Source organism: Triticum aestivum, chromosome 6B, assembly GCF_018294505.1.
Source record: "Triticum aestivum cultivar Chinese Spring chromosome 6B, IWGSC CS RefSeq v2.1, whole genome shotgun sequence".
Lineage (NCBI taxonomy): Eukaryota > Viridiplantae > Streptophyta > Magnoliopsida > Poales > Poaceae > Triticum > Triticum aestivum.
Window position 1 is genome coordinate 210,601,761 of NC_057810.1, and position 10,635 is coordinate 210,612,395.

Consider the following 10,635-nt stretch of genomic DNA (forward strand, 5'->3'; position numbering starts at 1 on the left):
GTCGCCGCGTCTCTCTGCAATTCCTCACTTCCCTCCTCATATTTCTCGCCGCCGGTGAACCCCTTCCGCCTTCAGCCGCCATGTGGGGCCGCATGTGGAGCTCCGACCGCAGCTCCGGGAGCAGCTCCGGTGGGGGCGATGACCCCGAGCGCGAGCGGCGTGTCCGCTCGGACGACGCGAGGAAGCGCGGGGCGAGAAAGTGGACGAACAGGGGCCTCCCGCTGCCGCCGAGCTTCCTCGTCCGCGAGACGGAGGAATACGACCGTCAGCACGGGCGTACGCCCTCCTCGGCCGCGGGCTCGTCCTCTGCCGCGAGATCTTCCCACGCCGCGAGATCTTCCTCTTCCGGCGCGAGGCTTCTCCCCGTGAAGAGGGAGTGGTCGAAGGAGCCAGAGGAGATTGAGGTCGTCGCCGTCAAGCATGTGAATGATCATGTAGTATGTGATGAACTACTATGGTTGCAATTTCTCCCGCGAAGCGTTTTTTCAAATTATGTAGTTTCATATACGTTTTTTGTTCTGCTCCGCATGTTTTCGATCTGCAAACGAGATTTTCGTCGAACTATTAAACACAGGCTTATGCAGGTTGAGATTTTGCGGGATCTGTTAGAGATGTCTTAGCAGCCAGCAGGATTAGCGAGCGTGCATCCGAGGCCAATGACCAGCAGGAGGGCGCGGGAATGTGGTCGCGTGTTCGCGTATCCGGCGGCCAGCAGGAACGATGAACAGGAAGGGAAGAGGCTACTAGCAAAGACGAAGGGCAGAGGTAATCTGTTCCTAAATTGCAGTGGCATTTTTTTCAGATAATGATTTGCAATCTACAACTACAGTGCAGTGATTAGTGGCATTTTTTGTGATGAATAAATCATATTTGTTCTATTTCTTTTTTTATTAACCTGACCGAATGGATGGTAAATTTGGTTATGAAATTTTCTTCAAATTGGTCAAAAATGGATTATGCTCAAGGGTTCGCCCCACCTCAAAATAGTTTCGTCCTCCGCCACTGTACACATGCGCACTCATCCCTATAAATATAGGCACACACTAAAATAGCGTCAGAGAACCTGAAATAGATTTGGAAAATGTACGAGCACCCATTAACACGAATGAGCTAATTTCACCACAAGAAATCTGACCATTTTAGTTCATAGTCATACGCGAGCACTAACTTTTTGATGCACTTTCGAAAGGAAAATATATAGCGGGAGGGCCATTTTTGGCTCTCGGGTGAAAATATATATGCGAGCACTAGTGAACAGTAAATTCAAAATAAATAGTAAGTAAAATTTAAAAATTTTATTTTTTTGTAGATGTTCTTGTTAGTGTGACAGCCGTGCTTGACAATTTTCATGTGAAACGGGATGATAGTGCTTCGTCGATAAAAAGACAAAAATAAGTATAACTTTTGAAGGTAACAATTGTCGTTCGACTTGCTTTTTTTCGCAGATCAAAATACTTAAAGCTTTCCTCCTAAAAATTTGCAGGTAGCATTTTGATGTGAACAAAAACACATCTATTTTTTTCAAATCTTTTTGACATTTGCAAAAAATATTTTTGGTGGGCAGGAGCATATGCTTCCAAAAGCCGAATTGAATTTCACAAATATATATTCATAGTATTATATACTCTACTCTGTTTTCTCGCCCCATAGGCATGTAGCCTGTAAGTATACTCTGTTCACGGGCCTGTAACTTCATACAAATTTACTATTTCTATCTAGTCGAAAAATATCTTAAGATTCTTATGATATAATTAAGTATATCTATTATAAGAAATATTGACTATTGTATTGTATTTTTTATTTTTAGTTTGAAAAATATTCTGTAAAAAAATGCTTCTTTTTTTACACACAGTTCGAGTCACTTGTTGACTCACGATTACGCCTGTTAAAAGTTTCAAACGTCCTCTTTTTTGAAATTGAAAGAGAGTCCTATAAAAAGGTCTAACTTCCAAACTATGTCTTTTTTCATATCCCCTGTTCACGGGCCTGTAACTTCATATCATATCCCTTGTTCACGGGCCTGTTTTGTCGACGGAGAAAACAAACTAATCGGGCCGAGCGAAGTTACAGGCCCGTGAACGAACTGAATAGGCCTCACCACTCGCGGCGCGCGGGTCGGCCACTCGCCGGCGTGCGCCCCCCCCCCCCCCCCCCCCCGCCGCCCCCCCCCCCCCCCCCCCCCCCGCCCGCCCGCCCGTCTCGTCCTTCCCGCTGCCAAGCTCCTCCGCCGCGCCGTCGCTTCCACCCCGCGAGATGCAGGTACTTCTCTCGAGCTCGTCCCGCTAATCAGACGGTTCACCATCTCGGCCGCTGCCATCCGCGGTTCCGCTCCATCGCGGCGCGGATTGCTGCGATCGTAAGAGGTCATTCTAGGTTACCGGCAAGGGGTGCGTGTCCGTGGTTTGACTTAGGATGGTTGCCTGCAATTAGCTGCACTGTTCACGTATCGAAACTGTTGTGGAACCGAGGCACCCGTCCATCCCTCACTAGGCATCAGTCACTGTGCTATCACGTGTGCATTTGACACCATGTTACCACATCTCTTGGTGCTAGGGCCGAGATCAACAGCTCTGATTTCCAAAAGTTTTGCCACCGTGTTATTTGCTTCGAATTTGCCCGCGCTTTCCTTTTTCGGTGAATGCGCGGAGAATGGATCAGGTATGAACTGCCAAGGGTAAATTATGGAGGCCAGATGATTCGGTATTGTCGCATTGATGTAGGGAACCAGGGTGATGTGTATGATGATGCTTATGGTAAATGGAAACCAAACACTCCTGTAGGTGCGTGATTACTATCTTTGTACTATTATACTAGTATTTTTATTCATATCCTTACTAGCATTGTACGTCTACAAGGTGGACACAGATTATTGGTGAAGGAAAAGCGACGGTGTGGTTTTTATCCATGTCCGAAGGTACACACCATATTTGGTAGGGGAAATACTAGGCCCTCACAGAGTTGATGCTATCTAAGCTTCCATGCTTTTCCGCCCTTCAAATTGTACGCCTTAAGCCTCCCGAAGACCATGACGATGATCAGAATCATTTTCCCCTTGTCGCTCCATTTTCCGACAAATCCAAATGAAGCATCCTTGCAGTGTACGTCTTGTTTCAGTAACCTCTTGCAGCTGTAACCCATTGAGAAGCCCACGTTTCCATATGCACTGCAATATAATCACTCATCAGATCAGCCAGAAGTTCAGTAATGATAATCATGGCAAAATGAACCACGAGAGTCTCTTAAGAATGCAGTGGATTTCAGTGACTTGCCTGACGACTTCAAACAGTATGCTGAAAACATTGAAATTAAGTGGATCTGTGGTCAGTGCTTCTCGCTCAGTGATGCAAATTAGCATGACAAAGATAGCCAAATAAGTCAACTGGGAGAAGATCCAGTCCTCCAATAGCCCTTTTCTGCTGTATCTCTTCTCGGCCTTAGAATACCGATCGTCATAATTGGGTAAAAGTGAAGTGTAACCAGGGAGGTACCTAAATATGAGTTGGTGCAAACATGTGTTAAGAAGTGTAGCTTAACAATAGTTAATCTGAATGATAGCATACATTATATAATCTGATGTCTCTTACTCTATTATATGAGATATAGCTATTAGTTAAGTACGACATATTTTCGTATCATTCTACTTAGTCAGTAAAACCACTATTTGACTAATGTAAGGATGCAGTAAATCCAGGATTTTTTTTACTAATGTAAGTGCTGCAGTAAATCCAGGAAATATTCTTCGTAACAAGCATTATTATTCCCGGGAGAAGGTTAGAGAAGGAACTTACATCATGACGGTGTATAGGACTATTATTGCCGAAGAGATGCTTGACAGATCCACAATAGTTTCACCAGCATGCCTCGCATTGGTTGACTGAAAAAGAGCACCTACTATCTTTTGATAGCTGCTCATTTCCTGTATAGCCTCGGAGCTCCATTCCAAAGAGCAAAACAATATGGTTTGCAGAATGATGAAGCCCACAACAGTTAAAACTAAATAAGCAGACTTTCTTGTACTCATAAGATGCCTGTATCTGGTGGCCTTTGGATGCTCAAGAATGAAAGACCATTCTTGTTTGCCGGTAATCTTCTGGAGTGACCACACCATGAATCTCAAGCATGGTGCAAATAATGTATTTCCTACTAGCATCTGAGGAATAATTAGCAATAGCAGACCGGAGTTCTTCTGGAAGATAATCATATTCTCGTTTACTGGAGTGAAGCCGCAGTTTGCAACCGAGGATATAGCCGTAAATACAGAAAAAAGAAAGAGCCCAATCCCTTTTCTCTTCAGAACTTCTTGTGCATCTGGTACTAGCTTAAGGTAGAGGTAAATAACTAAGGAGCTCCCTAAGTTTGTTATTAGAAGATAGACCGTCACTGCAGCACCTAAAAGCACAGTTGTCTTGGGATCAACATGCTGTTTGTTTGCCAGGTGGAGTTCGGAAAATGACACTTCATCTTTTGTGCCATGGCTAGTGTTGGGATCAAAGTTTGTAACATTAATAGATTCAATATCAACATGAGATATGTGGTCCCTTGTGTTGAGTGAATTTTCTGTATTGAATTTAGCCCTCATGAAGTGAAGACCAAGTATTGAAGTGAATACCTCACTACCAATCAGCATTAAAATTGCCAAAACCCAGAGTTGTTTGCTTGAGAATTCCTCCATTTCAACAGTAGCCATGCTTGAGACAGTTGATGCAGAGACAGAAGTAAACAACACGTCTAAGTCTTTCAGAGTATTTGACTTATCTTGGGAGTTCAGGACCTTCAGAGCTTCATATCCAGCAAATGAGATCAAGGTGAAATAGGTGACTTGGATAAAGAGTGGGTTAGTTTGGCAGATGAACTGGCAGGAGTATTTCATAGATTGCCATGCAGATTTGGCAAAAGAAGACAATTTGGTGGGTGCAAATGCACAGAAAGTTCGAAGGCTTTTTAGGTATACTACAAGAGAATTATTCATTCTTTTCTAGTACTTGTGTGGCACTAAAGAGAATGTTTTCTCCTTTTGGATCGGTTAGGCGGGGAAAGGGGGGAGGGGGTGCTGGTTCCTTGTATAGTCACACTGAGTACTGTCTATTTATAGTGGAAAAAATATATTCTCCCTTCAACTTTGTACCTATGGTGTTTCGTAAATCTGTGCTGTACAGAGGAATTATAAAGCAGTAGTGGATTTATGTGGACAAATATGACCCAAGTATCAAGGCTGCTTCATGGATCCCATCATTCAAGATAGCTTTGACATAGTACTGGTAGAGGATTCTGCTCTCTACTGAATTTGGGTCAATAAATAGTCTACAGGCTAGTGAAAATGCAAAATTAAGAATGAGCACTCTTGGGTGCAAAGTTGTTTCATTCTGTGCTCTGCATTGTGCCTTCTTCACATGATAGATGCTTTTTCGTTCTTTTAGCCTCCCTGAGTTAGACCTTGACGGCATGCAGATCCAGTTGGCACTTGGAAAGATTAAATGTGTTCTTGAACTGCAGATCCAGCAAGTGGTTCGTGTCCTTTCGGAAGCTAAGGCGCTATTAGGCTCCCTTGTCTTACTGAGTTCCCTGTGTACCAGAACTGACCCTCAGACGTATAGTGTTCATTCCGTGGAATCTTGACTCAGATCTATCTTGGATTTCAAATTTTGTAACGCTGGGTTAATCAGAGGTTGCAGTCATACAAAGACGTACTTGCATGTCTCTCTTGGAAACATCATAATGATTGTGCACACTGTATACTTGACGAAAATGTTGTTTTTAGCCGGGCATCAGTATGCTCCCCCTTACCAGTTACCATGTCTGTTTTCTTGAACTGCGAAAGGAATGAGGGATACCTGCGAGGAGCTAGATATCTATTTAATGAATAAGAATAGACATCCAAATCTTAGTCAAAGAGGACTCGAGCCTGGTTCAAAGGGAGTATAATTACACCTCCTGCATTACTGTAGTCATGTTCTTCTAGATGTGTAGCAGTTCTTTTCATGTACTCCCTCCGTCCCATAATATAAGAGCATTTATGATACTACACTAGTGTCGAAAACACTCTTATATTACGGGACGGAGGGAGTAGTATGCTAAATATGTACATCAGTATATATATGACTCTTGTCGTGGCATCAACAATATTGTTTACTCATTTTGGTTTTCCAGAGGAAGTAACATCACGCGCTCTCGTTTCATAAGCAAACACGTGTAATCCACATTTGGCGAATTTGATTTTATTCTTCTCACCAAGGACAAAGCATTTGGTACAACCAAATTAGCTCTTCATTGTTGATATGGAGAAGACCGATGACTAGATTTTATTCTTTAAGCTTTATCATCTGAGTGGATATGGAACAAATTTTTTGGATGCTGCATAGTTGCTCTGCACTGGCATATACTACCTATGCGGACTAGGTTAAATATGCTAGTTAAATTGATTGAATGGATTTAGATATCATTTCGTGTTTCATTCTGTAATGGGTGGGCTCTGCTAGTTCCGTGTGGCAGCAAAACACCTTTCAATAGTTATAAGGTTGCATTCAGCTTCTATGGTTCTGTTAATTGACTCGTGGAGCAAGATGACCTCCATAACTTTTCCTGCATGTGCTGTTCACACTAATTTCATTTTTTTTCCTCTTTGTTCTTTCTGAGATAGACGCGTTGAACTTTTCCTCACACCATATTTTTTAGTTTGTTGTGTTAGATGTGTATAGTCTCTTTTCGTTATATCCCCATTGCATGAGGGGTTTTATGCACTTTACTACACATGTATATGTAATGGCCTTTGGCCCTTGGTAAAGTTCAGTTGCTCATTATCCAACATGGTATTAGATGCTAGGTTAGCCTCTCGCTCCCGCACAATGCAACTCTGTGCGCCTCGTTCCTAGCTTGCTTGTCTCCGGTCGTCCGGCCGCTGCCTCTCCAGCCGTCCGGCTGCTGCCTCTCCTTCCCGGCTTTACTGCTCCTCAAGCAGGACGCCGCTGCTCCGTCTCGCCCGGCCATCGCGTCGAGCCGCCGCTCCTTCCGGCCGCTGCTCCCGTCCATCCACTACCCTGGTTGGCTGCTGCTTCGCGCCGTCTCGTCCGGCCGCCCCAGCCTTGTCCGGCCAGCCTCGCCCGGCCCCCTCGTCTGGCTGCGGCGGGCGCTGCTCGCCCGGTGCTGCTTGCCCGTCCGCTGCGGGAGCTACGGGCTCTCGATCCATCTTGGATCGATCCTCCCGCGAGCGTGCGCTCCTCCAGCGAGCGCGTGGGGTCTTCTCACGCCCGGGCGCTCGATCCAGCGAGCGAGCGGGCGGCTCGATCCCCTCAATCCCGCCTGATCCCGATCAGGATTTACTGTTCCCGTTGACAAAAAAAACAGACGCAGCAGAGAGACCTTCTCATGTCTTCTTCGGGCTCTGTAGCCGTCCCCCGGTGCTCGGTGATCTTTGATGGCACCAACTATGTTGAGTTTGCGGGCTTCATGCATATCCATATGCGCGGTCTTCTGCTGTGGGGCGTTCTCTCTGGCGAGGTACCCTGTCCGCCCTTCCCTGTTGCTCCGGTAGCTCCTATCCCGCCAGCCCCGCCAGTGCTTGCTGCTGATGCTTCTCAGGCTGATAGGGATGCAGCCAAGGCTCTTGATGATGCTGTAGTTGACGCTTATGATCAGCAGGTATCCGCCTATTCTGATGCTCTTTCTGTTTACCGGGATGATCTGTTTGCTTACACTCAGTGGTGCAATGATGATGCTCGAGCTGTTGTTGTTCTCACTGCGAGTGTCCCCCCTCAGTTTGCTTCGGAGTTCATGGGCCTCGGCACTGTTGCAACAATGTGGTCCTATCTTTGTCAGCGCTATCAGCCCTCTGGCGATGCTCTATACCTATCTGTGGTGCGTCAGGAGCATGCTCTTCAGCAGGGTGACTCGTTTGTTGATGAGTTCTATTCACAGTGCTCTACCATCTGGCGTCAGCTTGACTCACTGCGGACAGTTGTTTGTAGAACTTGCCGTTGCTGTTAGACTACGCGGTCTGATTTGGAGTTTCAGAGGGTTCATGAGTTCTTATCTCGTCTCCGCTCTGAGTTTGAGCCTCGCCGTGCTCACTTACTTGCTCGTGGTCGTGTTCCTCTCTCGGAGGTGCTTGCCGAGCATTGTGCTGAGGAGACCTGCCTTCGCTCTGCAGGGTTGCTGGCGGTTCCGTCTGTGTTGGCTGCTCGGGCTCCAGTGTCGTCTGCTCGGCTCACTGCTCCACCGCTCCTGCCTACACCTTCACCTTCAGGGGGGGGGGGGGGTGGGTCGCCCTCCTTATGCTGAGAAGGGCCGGTCGTGCCGTGACACCTTCTGTGGCTACTGCTCTCGGCCAGGTCACCCAGAGTCTGATTGCCGTGAGAAGAAGCGAGACCAGAGTCGCTCCTCTCCCAGTGTGACTCCTGGATCTTCCTCGACTTCGTCACTCACTGACCGGGACATTGTTCGGCTTAAACGCCTTCTGGCTTCCTCTGGCTCTTCACCGACAGGTTCTGCTGCTGCTGTGACTGCTTCCACCACTTCATCACCGCCGACATCTACACCGTCAGGTACATCTTCGTGGGTTCTGGACTCTGGAGCTTCCTTTCATATGTCCTCTGATTCTTCAGCGTTTTCTTCTCTTCGCCCTCTTGATTCTCCTATTAATGTTCTTACTGCCGATGGCACATCTCTTCCTGTTGCTAGTCGTGGTATTCTTTCCACTTCATCTTTTTCTGTTCCTGGTGTTTCTCATGTTCCTCGCCTTACCATGAATCTTTTTTCTGCTGCCCAACTTACTGATTCTGGTTGTCGGGTCATTCTTGATACCGATCCTGCTTCATTCATGATCGGCGCACCAAGGTTTTGGTTGGTGCTGGCCCCCGGTGCCGTGAGTCCGAGGGTCTTTGGGAAGTTGACTGGCTTTGTGTTCCTTCTGCTGCCACCACTTCAGTCAGCTCTCATGCTCTTGCTGCACCTTCGCATGCGTCCTTCCAGCAGCGGCATCATCTCCTTGGTCACATCTGTGGCTCTCGCTTGTCTTCCTTAGTGCGTCAGGGCCTATTAGGGTCTGTATCTGGAGATGTTTCTTTACCTTGTAATGATTGTAGACTTGGCAAACAGACCCAGTTACCTTATCCTACCAGTCAGACGGTATTCCAACATCCTTTTGACTTAGTTCATTCTAATGTCTGGGGTCCAGCTCCTTTTGACTCGAAAGGTGGTCATCACTACTATGTTTTGTTTATTGATGATTTCTCTCGCTACACTTGGCTCTACTTCATGAAATCTCGTAGCGAGGTTCTCCCTATATACAAACGATTAGTTGCCATGGTTCACACTCAGTTTTCCACACCTATTCGTACTTTTCGTGCTGACTCCGCTGGAGAGTATATCTCCCAGCTGTTGTGTGGCTTTCTCGCAGAACAGGGTACTCTTGCCCAGTTCTCCTGTCCTGGTGCTCATGCTCAGAATGGCGTTGCTGAAGTAAGCATCGTCATCTGCTTGAGACGGCTCGTGCGCTGATGATTGCCGCCTCTCTTCTACCCCATTTTTGGGCTGAGGCTGTTTCTGCATCCACCTATCTCATCAACATTCAGCCATCGACTGCTCTGTAGGGTGGTATTCCTATGGAGTGTCTCTCTGGTCGCTCTCCTGACTACTCCGCTCTTCGCATGTTTGGATGTGTGTGCTACGTCCTTCTTGCCCCGCGCGAGCGCACCAAAGTGACTGCTCAGTCGGTTGAGTGTGTTTTCCTTGGCTACAGTGATGAGCACAAGGGCTATCGCTGTTGGGACCCTATTGGTCGTCGCTTGCGCATCTCGCGTGATGTGACCTTTGACGAGTCTCGCTCTTACTACCCACGTCCTTCTTCCTCGAGCTTCTCTGTAGACGATATTTCTTTTCATCTCCTTCCGATACACCCTGCTATGTGCCTCATGTTTCACCTCTTCCTCCTACACCTCTCATTCCTTCTCATTCACCATCGACACCATCTTCTCCATCCTCCTCCACCTCTACACCATCATCTCCAGTCCGTCACCCTCTCTCACCATTTCCTCTCCACTATACTCGTCACCCTCGTACTGAGGATGCTTCCCCTGACGTGCCTGACGCGCCTTCCACCTCTGGTGCACCTCTGTTCACGCCTACCTTGGTTCATAACCCCCGTGCTCGGCCTCGCCCTCCGCCTGATCGCTATTCTCCTGATCGGTACGGTCTCTCTGTTATTGCCGAGCCCACTTCCTATCGGACTGCCATGACTCAGCTTGAACGGCAGCTTGCGATGGCCGAAGAGCTTGCTGCCCTTGAGCGCTCTGGCACATGGGATCTGGTTTCCCTTCCTTCCGGTGTTCGTCTCATCACCTGCAAGTGGGTCTACGAATATCCTTCAGTGCACCATAGACAGTAAATTGCTGTGAAATGCATATCCATGGCTGAGCTCCCGCGACTAGGCGACTAGGGTTCCCCCTCCCCACCTCCCGCCGCCGCCGACCCTTCCGCCGCCGCTGGCCGCCGGTCCCGCGCCCCACCTCTGCCCCCTTCCTCCCTCCCCTCTCCCCCGTCCGGACCCGCCTCGCGTCGCCTCCCCGGGAAGTGGCCGGGGCGGAGCTCGTGCCCCTCTTCTGCGGGCCCCCTCCCCCTTTTCCTCTCGCCGTCGCCGGCGGT

The 10,635-nt window shown here is 47.7% G+C and overlaps 1 protein-coding gene across 1 annotated transcript; it reads right to left on the reverse strand.

Moving 5' to 3' along the window:
• Positions 1–2,805: 2,805 nt before the first annotated feature.
• LOC123136614 (probable cation transporter HKT6) lies at positions 2,806–5,068 on the reverse strand. Its single transcript, XM_044556041.1, has 3 exons — positions 3,789–5,068; positions 3,270–3,488; positions 2,806–3,163 (listed from the first exon to the last, which is right to left on the reverse strand). Exons 1-3 carry the CDS (start codon positions 4,967–4,969, stop codon positions 2,965–2,967), a joined length of 1,599 nt encoding a protein of 532 aa, XP_044411976.1. The 5' UTR covers positions 4,970–5,068; the 3' UTR covers positions 2,806–2,964.
• Between the last annotated feature and the right edge of the window lie 5,567 nt (positions 5,069–10,635).

Excerpts from the sequence above, each read along its gene's own strand:
- LOC123136614 (XM_044556041.1), bottom strand. The coding sequence starts at position 4,969 with ATGAATAATTCTCTTGTAGTATACCTAAAAAGCCTTCGAACTTTCTGT. Across the intron at positions 3,489-3,788 it reads GTCCTATACACCGTCATGAT|GTACCTCCCTGGTTACACTT; the intron begins GTAAGTTCCTTC and ends ACTCATATTTAG. Across the intron at positions 3,164-3,269 it reads ATACTGTTTGAAGTCGTCAG|TGCATATGGAAACGTGGGCT; the intron begins GCAAGTCACTGA and ends ATTATATTGCAG.